Raw genomic sequence first — 15,674 nt, 5'->3', positions numbered from 1 at the left:
CTCACTTCCCCGAGACCAATCTCTTCACCAAGTCTTTGGTCATTTTGCCTGTAACAAGGTTTAAAGGTTAGGTGCAAGCTGAAGTGAAACATTGGTGCTATGGAAATCGTACAAATTAATCTGGAGTGTTAATCTGGAATTGTGAGATTCCTGGGGTGGGGCTGACAAACATGGGACCAAATGTTGCACAAAGATTTAAGGAGGAACATTGGATTATCTGTCCCAAGGTGAGCTGGGCCGGCATGGTGGCTCAGTGGTTAGCACTGCTGCCTCACAAGGACCTGGGTTCAATTCCACCCTCGGGCAACTGTCTGTGTGAAGTTTGCACATTCTCCCCGTGTCTGCGTGGATTGCCTCCCACAGTCCAAAGATGTGCAGGTAAGGTGGATTGGCCACACTAAATTGCCCACAGTGCTCAGAGATGTGCAGGGCAGGTGGGTTAGCCATGGGACATGTGGAGTTACAGAGCTGGGTCTGAGTAGGATGCTCTTCAGAGGGTTGGGGCAGACTCAGTATCCTGAATGGCGTCTTTGTACACTGCGGGGATTCTCTAAAGCTCGAAATCTATCATCACTGCACAATGTTAACAGATCTGGCTCCATTTATCATCAGTAACTTAAGTACATTGACAATGGCTTTTATATTATATTCAGATGTTGTTACCATTTTTCTTGATTCCGACGGATGGAGGCAATGAAGAAATAAAATAAATTCAACATTGATGCTGAGAAGCTGGAAATGATGCTTAAGGGAACAGACTGTGGAAGAAAATTTCCACAGACTACAATCTAGTGTCATACCTCACACCCATCCCACTGGATCAGATTTGAGCTATGGACCACACATCTGCACCATGACTGAATGACCTCTTCCCACTTTCCCGAAACCCCCTAACTCTACACCCACCTCAGCTCATCTGATGTTGAAATCCTCACTTATGTCTTTGTGACTTCTCGATTTCATTGTACCAGTGATGTCTGGCTGCTTTCCTGACTCTGAGCTCATTCAAAACTCTACAATCTGTCTCCTAATATGAATCAGGTCCCATTTACCCACTGCCTCTGTCTCACTGTCCTGCAGTGACTCCCAGGCAGGAAACCACCTGGACTGTAAAATTATCACTCTTGATTTCAAACCACTCCATGGTCTCACCCTCCCTATCTCTGTGACACCTCCAATCCCATAAACCTCCTAAATTTCTGCCTCTTTTAATTGCTGATTTTAATTGCTCCACACTGGTGGCTATACCTTCAGTTGGGTGGGCACTACATTCCGGAATTCCTTTCCTAAATCTCTTCATCTCTGTCCCTTCATTTCCTCCTTTAAAAAACTCACCTATGCCCAAGCTTTTCGTCCCAATTTCTCTTGAGGGCAAGGTGCCAGATTCTTTCCCCCATAATTCTCCGTGAAGCACCTTTTGTCATGGTCTGGGTGCTAGACAAGTGCAACTTGTTGATGTGGAAGGTTTTGATTCAAAGGTGAGCTGGGATCCAGTAACTGTAACAGCACAGATTTGTGCCAGTGACAGTACGTGTTGGTGTGGGGACACTGGCAGAGTGTGGCCACAGTGAGTATTCCAGGCACGACCCCTCTTTGTGAGGGAGCAAATTAAAGAACTGTGTGCTAACTGAACTATGGAAAATGCCAGCAACTGCTTAACCACTACGCAATGAACCCAGCCCCTTAACACAGATGTCCCTGGTTGTGATCCATTAACATAAACTTAGTTGGACAAAACTTTAGAAACAAAAACAGATATTGCTGGAAAAACACAGCAGGTCTGGCAGCATCTGTGGAGAGAAATCAGAGTTAACTTTTTGGGTCCGGTGACCCTTCCTCAGGACCGGACCTGAAACATTAGCTCTGATTTCTTTCCACAGATGCTACCAGACCTGCTGAGCTTTTCCAACAATTTCTGTTTTTGTTTCTGATTCACAGCATCTGCAGTTCTTTTGGTTATTTGGACAAGACTTTGCTGGGAGGTTTGTTGTGGTGCACTGGTAGTGTCCCTACCTCTAGGCCAGGAGATCTGCGTTTAAGTCTCACTTACTCCAGAGGTGCATCATAGCATTCCTGAACAGGTTGGTTTGAAAATATTGACATGATTAACACCGACAGCTTGGGAGAGATTCCTGTGGCATTTCGGTAGTGTCTGGGGCCAAACGTTTTAGGTTCAAATCCCATCTCTCTTGCAGGTGTATTATACCATTCTGAGCATATTTATCAGATAGGATCTGTTCTGATGAAGGGCCATCACCTTGGAACATTTACTCTGCTCCAGGAACTCGAGTTTTTCCAGGATTCTGGGTCTGGTGGCATGTGGGCAATGCCCCTATGTCTGTGTGTGCAAAGTTCACGTTCCACTGTCCCTAAAGGTATAGTTGAACAGGTTGATTAAAAATATACACTTTGAATTTTTGGACTCTTGTGGCACAGTGGTAGTGTTCCCACCTCTGAACCAGGAGGCCTGAGTTCAAGTCCTAGTCATTCCAAAGGTGTGTCATGGAACGTCTGAACCAACTAATTGGAAAATATCCAATTTGTGTCTTAGGTAGAGACTTGCAACAAATGTTAAAAGTATTGAAACAGTTAAATCTTGCCATTAATACATTATAATGTATAGTACTGGTGCAGCATGATTCAAATCCTGATTATAGTTTCACAGTAATTGTAAATAGCAGACATTTTGTGAAGGAATCAGAGTCAAGAGTGTGTTGCTGGAAAAGCACAGCAGGTCAGGCAACATCCGAGGAGCAGGGAAATTGACGTTTCGGACAAAAGCCCTTCATCACTTCCACCATTTTGTGAAGGAATGTCTAAATATGGGAGAACCAATCCACTTGAGAGGGTCCAAACAAAACTTGAAAAACTAACACATACTTTTCTCTCACTACTCTGTATTCCAAATATCTGCCCAGTCAAAGACAGAAACTGATGGAGAAACTCAGCAGGTCCAGCAGTATCTGTGAAGAGAGAAACAGAGTTAATGCTTCGGGTGCAGTGACCCTTCTTCAGAGCTGATACTAACTAGGAAAAGGTGATAGCTCCTCGATCTATCAGTTCTGAAGAAGAGTCACTGGACTTGAAATGTTAACTCTGCTTTCTCTCTCTACAGATGCTGCCAGACCTGCTGAATTTCTCCAGCAATTTCTGCTTTGGTTTCAGATTTCCAGCATCCACAGACCTTTGTTCTATCTACCCAATCAATCCATGAATACAGCAATATTCCTAGCCTCATTCAAGCATTGCTTCTGTGTCACTTTATTGCCATGCAAGCTTATTAAATCAGAGGAGGAAGCAACTTCTGGGCAGAGCACCTATTTGGTCAGAGTTCATCCCTATTCCTTATTCAAAAAGATCGACTGAAACAATTGATTTTTAACTTGTTCTGAAACATCTTAATTTTTAAATGGAGACCGTCCAAGTTGACCTTCTTGACTGTTTGTTGCGCTGGGATTATACCCTCATCGGGTAATACTCCAAGTGAATGTTCCACCCAGTCCGGCTCTGGCACATCACTCCAGATGAATACATGGAATGCAATCTGTACAGCTGCTCTGGGAAACAAGATTATCCAGTCCCTCTCTCATGTCACTCGAACAGAGTGTGACAAGGCACCCCACTGTGACGTGTCTTCCCATCCAAGTTTAAAGGGAAGGTTATATTTTGGGTTATGAACAGGCTTGAACAACAAAATATTCATGCCCATGCTTTCAAACCGCCTTTGATTTCTGGGAAATTCTTTTGCTTTCTGCATCCTGTTAGACAAAGTGACACGGTCCAGCGTTGATGAGGGACCGTGCTGTGCACATCACATAGTGAATGACTTTCATTACAGCAATTATCAGTCTGACTGCAACATGATATAACGCAGATGATAAGAATTCACAGTCACACCACGAGCAGCTTTGCAAAGCTCAGTGATGGCAGTCATAAACTGTGCATTATGTACGTTATTAATATAATGGCATAACATTTAAGACTGGTTCACACAATCAAGTCTTCATAAGCTCCATCATCAAATGTCATTTAAACAAAGGCAAATATTCAGTGTGTGATAAAGGTGGTCAGGCTAGATGGGAACAGTCCCACTGTACAGGCAAACTCCTGCCAGTTATAATGAAAGGTCAATTTATAATCAAGACTCACGCACAATGGAGTCTACCTGAAGCTGCACAATTAAAGCATATTTTCAGATGACATTAATGGGACTGACAGAACAGCTCCGCTTTGATGATTAACCAGGACATTAATTATTTTCCCAATTTCATTTTGCACGATGAGCAGTTGCTTCAGGCATAGGGTGTGCTGCAGGAAACGGGGTACTGCTGGAAAACTGATCTCTCTCTCTCTCTCTGACACATCCGTTCAATGCCCCAAAGCTCATTTGCACCTTTAACAGCAGCCGCTCGACCCGCGCACTCCAAAACCAAAAATAACCGCAGCAGAATTCAGCGCAATCAAAGAAGTTTCTGCACAGGAGCTTTTCCTAAAGCCTGTAAATGATGCGGGGACTGGGACCAGCTGTAATGCAGACTGACATCCCCTTCCCAATGAGGGCAGGAATATCCCTGCTCTCAGACTGGCGAGACCCCCCTCTCCCCCCTGCCCCAAGCCCCGTTACCTTCTCACGGCTGCTCCGTTTCAGGGTTCCGTACCGAATTCTGAACAAGGGTCTCCTGGCCCGGGCAGGCGAGACTGCAGACTGGACAACCATAGTGGAGGCTCGAAGCGAAAATGCAAAAAAATAGAGAAACCGAACAACTTCCAAAGCCCGTGTCTACACCAGATTCCTGAAATTCCAAAGCTCAGCACACGGGGGTTTCACTGCATCTGCAGGATGATCCTGCTGGGGAATTCTTTAACCCACCACCCCCCTCCTCTTGATTTAAGAGAGAAAATGTGCAGAAATCTCCAGTGGTTGTTGCCCCGTGCTCTATACACACTCCGCTCTCTTATTCAATAGCACCCCGTCTCCCAGGAACAGCAACAGGAAAGCCTTGGGGGGGGGGGGGGGGGGGGGGAGACGTTCCCAAAACTGTCAAGTTTAGTCTTTGCTAACAGTAGATGGTGTGACAGAGTCAGTTTCCTAATCTGCCTGGATCAATGTGAAATGTGCCACATGATACAGGACCCCCCCCCCACCCCACCCGGTTTGATGCAAAAACAGGTCACATGGCCGGTTCAGGAAGAATATCTGATGTATCACCATCTGGCTGCAGAGATGAGTGTGAGCACAGCACAGCACAGCACAGCGATTCCTGATGCAGGCAAACTTCAGAAAGACTTCAGTCTTCAATCTTCCACAATAAATGCTGTAATCTCATCACACAGCACCATCAGATTGTCATGGACAGCCTCTTCACTAGGCAAACCACTCTACCGTCCTCTTGTTCCGTGTCGCCTGCTTTGTGTATCTGGTCTGGATACCAGATAAGGCAGAAGCTGCAATTGTAGGTTTATACATGAAGCAACGTCTGCACGTGTGAAATATCTTACTGCCTTCAGTCTTAGTGAAACATTGTGCAGTTAATTAATGTTGTCATGTAACCCTTTAATGTTAACACACAATCATTATTGTCATCTCGTGCAAACAAGCAGAGGTTATAACACCAAGCTGTGCAAGACATTAGTAAACTCTGCAACATTCCAGTGAAGGAATACAGCAGATAATTGTGTGGTGAAACCCTTCTCTCAGTTTTTTGATTAGATTAGATTCCTTACAGTGTTGGAACAGGCTATTCGGCCCAACAAGTCCACACTGACCCCCCAAAGAGTAACCCACCCACACCCATTTCCCGCTGACTAATGCACCTAACACAATGGCCAATTCATCTAACCTGCATATCTTTGGACTGTGGGAGGAAACCCATGCAGACACGGGGAGAATGTGCAAACTCCACACAGACAGTTGCCCAAGGCTGGAATCAAACCTGGGTCCCTGGCACTGTGAGGCAGCCGTGCTAACCACTGAGCCACCATGCCACCTGTAATAAAGGATATTCTATTCTATACAGCCCCCAATTCCAGCTTGTCTGGAGATGTTTTCCAATCAACCTGCTCAGAAATCTTATGAAACCCCACTAGGACTTGAACCCATGCCTTCTGGCTCAAAGGCAGGGACTCTCTCACTGAGCCAAAGAGCCTCTGTTTATGAATAAAATGAAACAGATGATTTAATCCAATGGAAGATAAATAATAATGAAGGGTGAAGATTCAAATGAAAGACAAGTGCACATTTTCATTGAGTCACAGCTCAGGGGGCTGTGGGGATAATGATATTCATTTCCACCCATACCTGCCTCAAATAAAGGACCTGTCAGTGTGGATTACCATATCACTCTTCAATCTTTTTTAAATGACTCAGTTGTTTTCAGTGATTTATATATTATGTGATTTTTAAATGTTTAGTGTAAGCAACACCTTCACTTTGTTTCTACTTTATAACAAATCCATAAACCATAAGAGACAGATTTTTGTTTTATTCATCAATGGGATGTGAAGGAGCAGCAGCACCGTTCCATTTCAGGATAGTGAGGGGCTTTGCACAGGAACTTGGAAGGGTGGTGTTCCCATGTATGTGCTGCTCTTGTCCTTGGTCATGGAAGTGATGGTGGGTTTGGAAGGTGCTGTCTGAGGATATTTGGTATCTTGTAGATAATGTACACTGCTGCTACTGAGTGTTGGTGGTGGAGGGAGTGGATGTCCTGGATGGTGTCAAGCTTTTGAGCTGCACACCTCGAGGGAAATGGGGAGTGTTGCATCACACTCCTGACTTGTGCCTTGTAGATGGTGGACAGGCTTTAGGGAGTCAGGAGGGGAGTTACACACTGTAGGATTCCCAGCCTCTGACCTGTTTCTGTGGCCACAATGTCTATGTGGTGAGACCAGTTCGGCTTCTGGTCAATGGTCATCTCCGGGTGTTGATAACGGGGGATTCAGTGATGGTGTCACCACTGAACATCAAAAGGCCAGAGCTTGACTCTGCAGCTGGAGAACATTGTTACCTATGTGGCATGTATGTTATTCACCACTTATCAACCCAAGCCTCAACATTGTCCAGGTCTTGTTGTAGGCAGGCACAGTCTGCTTCACTATGTGAGGAATTATAAATGGTACTGAACACTGTCTGATATTTTAGAAAAGTCCCCATTTCTGACCTTATGATGGAGGGAAGGTCATTGATGAAGCAGCTGAAGATGGTTGGGCCTAGGACACGACCCTGAAGAACTCCTGCAGAGATGTCCTGGAGCTGAGATGACTGACCTCCAAAAACCATGACCATCTTTCCCCATCTTTCTCAGTGCTCAATATGAGTCCACTAAGTACAGAACATCCACCCTAATCCCAATGACATGTATTTTACCACGTCAAGTGCACCTAATTCAATCTCCTGTGATTGACTGTACAGAATCTGATAGCATTCAGAATCTTAAGCTTGTCTCACATTCTAATGCTCCAATCCTGGACATTTTGATGAAATGATTGGATGTAATCAACAAAATAGAAAGTGTTTTTTTCTGTCTGTGATTTTTATCAATTGCATCTTGCCTTGGTTTCTTTAATTGTTGGATATTCACAATTGTTTGGCTTCTAGTCAGTCTTGATTTGAAAATTCTTATCCTTGTGTTCAAACCACAGCCTTGCCCCTCTCTATCCCTGTAAAGTCCTCCAGCCCTGACATTCCTCCCTATCGATCTAACCTCCTCCAGCCCCGACAATAGGCTCTGTGCATGGGAAATCGTGTCTCACAAACTTAATTGAGTTTTTTGAAGAAATAATGAAGAGGATTAATGAGGGCAGAGTGGCGGACATGATCTGTATGAACTTCAGTAATGCTTTTGACAAGGTTCCCCATGGGACACTGGCTAGCAAGGTCAGATCACATGGAATACAAGGAGAATTAGCCATTTGGATACAGAACTGGCTTGAAGGTAGAGGTCAGAGGGTGGTGGTGGAGGGTTGTTTTTCAGACTGGAGGCCTGTGACCAGTGGAGTGCTGGGGCCACTGCCTTTCGTCATTTATACAAATGATTTGGATGTGAACATAGGAGGTATGGGTAAGTTTGCAGATGACACCAAAACTGGACGTGTAGTGGACAGCAAAGAGGGTTACCTCAGAGTACAATGGGATCTTGATCATATGGGCCAGTGGGCTGAGGAGTGGTGGATGGAGTTTAATTCAGATAAATGCGAGGTGCTGCATTTTGGAAAAGCAAATCAGAGCAGGATTTATACACTTAATGGTAAGGTCCTGGGGAGTGTTGCTGAACAAAGAGACCTTGGAGTGCAGGTTCATAGCTCCTTGAAAGTGGAGTCAGAGGTAGATAGGAAGTGAAGAAGGTGTTTAGTATGGTTTTCTTTATTGAGTATTGAGTACAGGAGTTGGGAGGTCATGCTGCAGCTGTACAGGACATTGGTTAGGCCACTGTTGGAATATTGCATGCAATTCTGGTTTCCCTCCTATTGGAAAGATGTTTTGAAACATGAAAGGGTTCAGAAAAGATTTACAAGGATGTTGCCAGGGTTGGAGAGTTTGAGCTACAGGGAGAGGCTGAATAGGCTTTGTCCTGGATGGTGTCAAGCTTCTTGAGTGTTGTTGGAGCTGCACCCGTTCAGCTCACCCCTGACCTGTGCCTTGTAGATAGTGAATAAGCTTTCGGGAGTCAAGAAGTGAGTTACCACAGGATTCCCAGTCTCTGACCTGATGTGGTAAACACAGCAATTAGATGGCTTGTCCAGTCAGTTTCTGGTCAGTAGTAATCCCCAGATTGTTGGTAGTGGGGGGATTCAGTGATGGGAATGCTACTGAGTGTCAAGGTGTGGTGGGTGGGCTCTCTCTTGTTGGAAATGGTCATTGCTTGGCAATTATGTTATTCATCACTTATCAACCCAAGCCTCAATATTGTCCAGATCTTGTCTGAGCAGTCCAGAATGTTGCGGAACATTGTGCAATCATCGGCGAATATCCCACTTACACAACAACTAGGAACAAGGGTAGCCCATTCAGCCCTTGAGTCTGCTCCACCATTTGGTATGATCATGACTGATCTCAACTCAGCCTCAACTTTCCAACCCCTTTCCATTACTCATTAAAAATCTATGTCCTCCTTAAATTTACTCAGTGCCCCAGAATCCACCACGTTCAGGGACAGTGAACCTATGAGAGAATTAATTCCTTCTCATCTCTGTTTTAAATCTGCCACTGCCTTAGATTAAGGCTATGACCTTGGGGAACTGGACATTATGCTGGAGGGAAGGTCATTGATGAAGCAGCTGAAGATGGCTGGGTTAGCTGAGGAACAACTGTACAGATGTCCCGAAACTCAGATGAAAATCACATCATCCAAATACTCCGGTGAGCTTCTCACTTGTACCCCACTGACACAATACCTCACCTCCCCACCTCTCCCCCCGGACTTCAATGTCACTAAATAAGCAGCAAATGGCTTTTCTCTCTGGCTCCCAATCCCAGGTTCCTTTGCTAGAGCAAAGAATCCCTAAATGCACAAAGAGGTCATTCAGCCGATCAAATCTACATCAATTCTCTGGAGGGCACATCACCCAGATGCACCCCGGTTACCCTATCCCTGCATTCCCCACAGCTAATCCACCTAACTTGCGTATCCCTGGACATGCTGGACAACAGAGTATGGCCAATCCACTTGACCTGCACATTTTTAAACAGTGGGAGAAAACTGGAGCAATCAGGGGGGTCCAACACAGACATGGGTGCAACGTGTAAACTGCACACAGACCGTCGCCCGAGGATGGGATCAAACCTGGGTCCCTGGTGCTGTGAGACTGCAGTGCTAACCACTGAGCCATTGTGCCCGCCAGATGCTGAATGCTACGACATTCTTCCATCCTGCCTCTGTTTGAGATAATTTTGTGTGTTTGCTTGTCCCCCTCCTGCCCGGAGTTAACCAATCACATTTGTTCCCCTCGCCCACCTCCTCTCAGTGTCACGGAACCCTTCCTGCACATTCCCTTAGCTCCCTGACAGTGTATATGTGAGTTCTGCTCCCAGTCCCTCTCGCTCCCTTCACTGCACAAATAAATAGCTTTAATGAGAAACTGAAATAGATTTAATCGTAACTCATGATGTTAAGAGGTAAGTAGATAATTTAAAAACCCATAAGAACAGCCACAGCTAGTTAAATACAAATATAAACATAATTGTCTGTGTGTAAACAAGATTTTTTTTGTCAGAGGAATAATCAGGAAAGCAAAATTACAAACTGGTCCAGAAAATAAACAGAGATTTGCAAGAAAACTGTTAAGATGTTACACAGAACAAGATATAAATGACAAAGATCAATGCAAAACCTTCTTTCCACAGCACTTGCTTCATATTTCAGGTTCTTGTTTGTGAGCAGTGCTGCGGGAGATCTAAGAGTATTGATCCAAAAGCCCCCTACTCTCCACTCAGAAACATTTCTATTATTCCTTCACTGCATGTGGGCATATGGGCAAGGCCAGCGTTTACTGTCCATCCGTTAGTGCCTTTGAATCAAGGGACATGCCATTTCAGAGGGTAGTTTAGAGTCAACCACTTTGCTGACATGCATTTAGGCTGAGGGGGCAAAGTTCAAAGGAGATGTGAGGAGCAGGAGAAGGGTAGGAGTCTGGAACATACTGCCAGGGATGGTGGTGGAGGCAGATACAATAGGGGCATTTAAAGGGCTTTTAGATAAGCTCATGGATATGCAAGGGATGGAGGGATATGAACCAAGGGCAGGCAGAAGGGATTAGTTTAATTTGGCATCATGTTCGGCGCAGCATTGTGGGTTGAAGGGCCTGTTCCTGCGAGCATAAGAGGTACGGTTAGTAAGTTTGCAGATGACATCAAAATTGGAGGTGTTGTGGACAGCAAAGAAGGTTACCTCAGATTACAACAGGATCTTGACCAGATGGGCAAATGGGCTGAGAAGTGGCAGATGGAGTTTAATTCAGATAAATGCGAGGTGCTGCATTTTGGGAAAGCAAATCTTAGCAGGACTTATACACTTAATGGTAAGGTCCTAGGGAGTGTTGCTGAACAAAGAGACCTTGGAGTGCAGGTTCATAGTTCCTTGAAAGTGGAGTCGCAGGTAGATAGGATAGTGAAGAAGGCATTTGGTATGCTTTCCTTTATTGGTCAGAGTATTGAGTACCGGAGTTGGGAGGTCATATTGCAGCTGTACAGGACATTGGTTAGGCCTCTGTTGGAATATTGCGTGCAATTCTGGTCTCCTTCCTTTGGAAGGATGTTGTGAAACTTGAAAGTGTTCAGAAAAGATTTACAAGGATGTTGCCAGGGTTGGAGGATTTGAGCTATAGGGAGAGACTGAACAGGCTGGGGCTGTTTTCCTTGGAGCGTCAGAGGCTGAGGGGTGACCTTACAGAGGTTTACAAAATGATGAAGGGCATGGATAGGATAAATAGACAAAGTCCTTTCACTGGGATTGGGGAGTCCAGAACTAGAGGGTACAGGTTTAGGGTGAGAGGGGAAAGATATAAAAGAGACCTAAGGGGCAACATTTTCACGCAGAGGATGGTACATGTATGGAATGAGCTGCCAGAGGAAGTGGTGGAGGCAGGTAAAATTGCAACATTTAAGAGGCATTTGGATGGGTATATGAATAGGAAGGGTTTGGAGGGGTATAGGCCGGGTGCTGGCAGGTGGGACTAGATTGGGTTGGGATATCTGTTCAGCATGGACGGGTTGGACCAAAGGGTCTGTTTCCAAGCTGTACATCTCTATGTCTCTATGACTCGATGCTGGACTGGTCTATGTTCTATGTGTGTAAAAGAGTATGGTGCTGAAATAGCACAGCAGGTCAGGCAGCATCTGAGGAGCAGGAGAATCGACATTTCAAGCATACGCCCTTCATCAGAAATGAGGCTTGTGGGCCAAGGGGACTGTGATATAAATGGAAGGAGTTTGGGGCTGGGGATGGGAAGATAGCTGAGAGTGTAATAGGCAGATAAGGTTGGGGGTAATGGTGATAGGTCAGAGAGGAGGGTGGAGCAGATAGATGGGAAGGGAGATAGACAGGCAGGACAGGTCATGAGGGCGGTGCTGAGTTGGAAGGTTGGAACTGGGGTAAGGTGGGGGGGAGGGGAAATCCACATTGATCCTGTTTGGATGGAGAGGCATTCTTCCTCCAGGTGTCGGATGGTAAGGGTTTGGCGGTGGAGGAGGCCCAGGACTTGCATGTCCTTGGCGGAGTGAGATGGGGAGTTAAAGTGTTCAGCCACAGGGCAGTGGGGTTGGTTGGTGCGGGTGTCCCGGAGATGTTCTCTGAAACCATCCACAAGTTGGCTTCCTGTCTCCCCAATGTAGGGACTCCACATTGAGAGCAACGGTCACAGTAGATGAGGTGTTTGGATATGCAGGTCAGATGTGGAGGGATCCTTTGGGGCCTCGGATGGAGGTGAGGGGGGAACCTGTGCTCACACCTCCCCCCCCACACCTGTCCATCTTCCTTCCACCCTCCTCTCCAACCTATCACCATCATCCCCCCACCTTCATCTACGTATTGCGTTCCCAGCTACCTTCTCCCCAGCCTCATCCCCCATCCCCCTTCTATTTATCTCCCAGTCCTCTTGGCTCATAGCCCTATTCCTGATGAAGGGCTTATACCCGAAAGATTGACTCTCCTGCTCCTCGGATGCTGCCTGACTTGCTGTGCTTTTCCAGCACCACACACTTTGACTCTGATCTCCAGCATCTGTAGACCTCACTTTACCCTATGTTCTATGTGGGTCTGGAGTCATGTAGGCCAGACCTGATAAGGACAGTAGATTTCCTTTCTTAGTGAACATTAGTGAATCAACAAGAGTTTTTACAACAAATAGTTTCATGGTCACAATTACTCAGAATAGCTTTATATTCCAGTTTTGATTAATTTGTTGAATTTAAATTCCCCCAGCTATCCAGGAGGGATTCAGACCCGTGTACCCCGAAGACGAACCTGATCTTTTACATTCCAAACTCATGTTACCGTGACACCGCTCTCTTCCAGCATTGGGAATCAGACTGATTGTACATGACAATGAGAATGCCCCAGTGCACTGCTGTGTTTGACACTCATGCAAACGTAATTAAAAGGAACGTTTGCAGGATGTGGGAAGTACAAATACGTCCTAAATGTTGCGGTTCCTCTAATGAACAAAAGCTGCTGCAACATCCTGAGTCATGAATAGAAACACAGATCAGCTGTTTGCAGGCGAAATCTACAAAGACCTGTCCATAATGAACTTGGCCAACAACAGCATTATCAAATGTCTGAAACATGAGTCCAATTCCCAAAAAAATGGCTTGCGGACATGTTTAGTTACATTTCTTCCTCCTGTAAAATGAAAAGTCATGAAACAAACAATGGTTGTTCTGTGGGGAATGAGAATCTGCAAACTGTAACAAATCATGTCAGATATACAATGCTCCAGGAAGACCATCTTTTTTCCGGGTATTTACTGAACCATTGTAACGTCTTTCACAATGTGGAAACAGGGTGGATTTTTGAGGTAGAGATAATCTTGATGTTTCTAGGACAAACCACATTGTGCTGTATCATTGCTGTCTTGGAGATGTGACCAAAGAAATGCTGAATGCTGGGTTAATACCACCACTACAACATCAGAAAATAAAATTTCATACAGAAGTGTTCAGGTTTTGTACGGTAATATCTGTTAGCAATTTCCTAAAATATTTTCTCCACACGAAGAGAACCGTAAGGATGTAATTTGTTGTCTCCTTCACACTAACATCTGGCCAGTACTTATGTTTCTGAAGTGCTCAGTGAGGTAATAATGATTCATCCACACTGAGGGCTCTCAGCAGTTTAGTGAGGGTTAAGATTATATACTGCACACTGCTCTTCAGTCAACTGAAAATCAATATGGCTTCATCTGCTCAGAGAATTTATTTTCTCTGCAGCAAGAAGGGTTTGGGGAAGGAAGGTTTCAGAGATCAATGGGGAGACTGAAGCTTCTTGATAAGTAAAGTCACTGAGTAAGCTGTAACATGTCCACCATGAAACATATAATCCTGGAGCAGGAGTAGGCCATTCGGCCCTTCGAACCTGCTCTGCCATTCAATATGTTCTTGGCTGATCCTGTATCTCAATACCGTGTCCCCACTTTCTCCCCATGTCACTTCATGTCTTTCAAATCTAAACATTTATTTGTCTCTTTTTTTGAATTTATTCAGAGACTTGGCCTCCATGGCCTTCTGTGGGAGAGTATTCCACAGGTTCACCACCCTCCAAGTGAAGAAATGATTATTCATCTCAGTCCAAAATGATCTACCCTGGAATCCTGAGACTGTGTCCCCTGGTTCTAGATCCCCCAACCCTGGGGAAATATTCTCCCTGTATCTAGTCCGTCCAGCCCTGTTAGAATTTTATATGTTTCAATCAGATCCCTCTCTAAACTCCAGTGAGTACAGGCCCAGGATCCCATGGGACAGTCCTGCCGTCCCCGGTATCGGCTGAGTGAATCTCCAGAGCACTCCCTCTCTCTCTGGGAGACCCTAACGGCACACAATACCCCAGGTGTGGTCTGACCAAGGCTCTGTCTAACTGTAGTAAGACATCCCGACTTAGAGTCAGAGAGATGTACAGCATGGAAACAGACCCTTCGGTCCAACCCGTCCAAGCCAACCAAATATCCCAACACAATCTAATCCCACCTGCCAGCACCCGGCCCATATCCCTCCAAACCCTTCCTATTCATATACCCATCCAAATGCCTTTTAAATGTTGTAATTGTACCAGCCTCCACCACTTCCTCTGGCAGCTCATTCCATACACGTACCACCCTCTGCGTGGAAAATTGCCCCTTAGGTCCCTTTTATATCTTTCCCCTCTCACCCTAAACCTATACCCTCTCGTTCTGGACTCCCCAACCCCAGGGAAAAGACTTTGTCTATTTATCCAACTATGTCCCTCATAATTTTGTAAACCTCTATAAGGTCATCCCTCAGCCTCCGACACTCACGTTTTCTTTCTGTTTTTCACACTGCACTGTATAACTTCATGTTTTGCCACAATTTACTGTGAATGCCACACGTTTGCCCACTCTCTCGCCTCATCTAAATCAAGTTAAAGCCTCCTGGCATTGTCCTCACAATCCCGCCAGTTTTGTGTTGTCAACAAACTTGGAAATGTTGTATTTGTTTCCCCCAATCTGGGTCATTTCGATAGATTGTGGATACCTGAGGCACCAGTGCTAACCCTTACCTGCCTCTGGCCATTGCTTCCTACTCAGAAAAAGACTCAATTATTCCCACTCCCTGTATCCTGTCTGTTAAACAGTTTTTGATCCATGCCAATATATTACCACTAATCCTATGGGGTTTAAGCTTTCCCCACTAAGCTCATATGGGGATTTAAATAAAAAGGTTCTAAAACTCCAAACATGCCACATCCACTGGTTCTGCCTGATTTTCCTACGAGGTACAGACTCAAAAACTTCCAGCAGATTTATTAAGCATGATTTGCGTTTCATAAACCCATGCTGGCTTTGTCCAATCCAGAGCTTTCCAAATGTCTGCTATTGAAACATCTTTTGATAGAATCTAGCATTTCCCAATTACCCTGTACTGATGTCAGGTCAACTGGTATATAATTCCATGTTTCCTTTCTACACCGCCCCCCCCCCTCCCCCCCACCAACTTTTAAATTAGC

At 45.2% G+C, this 15,674-nt stretch overlaps 1 protein-coding gene across 4 annotated transcripts in view; it reads right to left on the bottom strand.

The window, feature by feature from the left end:
* frmd4a (FERM domain containing 4A) overlaps nt 1–15,674 on the bottom strand; it is a 765,730-nt gene that overhangs the window by 408,784 nt on the left and 341,272 nt on the right. Inside the window, exon 1 of one of the 4 annotated variants that reach the window (XM_043714185.2) lies at nt 4,625–4,979. The exons of the other annotated variants lie outside the window; for them this stretch is intronic. Within the exon in view, the coding sequence (XP_043570120.1) occupies nt 4,625–4,717 (93 nt within the window). The 5' untranslated portion in view covers nt 4,718–4,979. Of the gene's footprint in view, nt 1–4,624; nt 4,980–15,674 lie in introns of those variants that run through there. 4 annotated transcript variants of the gene reach the window in all.

The sequence above is a fragment of the Chiloscyllium plagiosum genome, unplaced genomic scaffold, assembly GCF_037043375.1.
Source record: "Chiloscyllium plagiosum isolate Xiang-an unplaced genomic scaffold, Cpla_swu_hap1 HiC_scaffold_23, whole genome shotgun sequence".
NCBI lineage: Eukaryota > Metazoa > Chordata > Chondrichthyes > Orectolobiformes > Hemiscylliidae > Chiloscyllium > Chiloscyllium plagiosum.
This window is presented reverse-complemented; position numbering and strand designations above follow the sequence as displayed.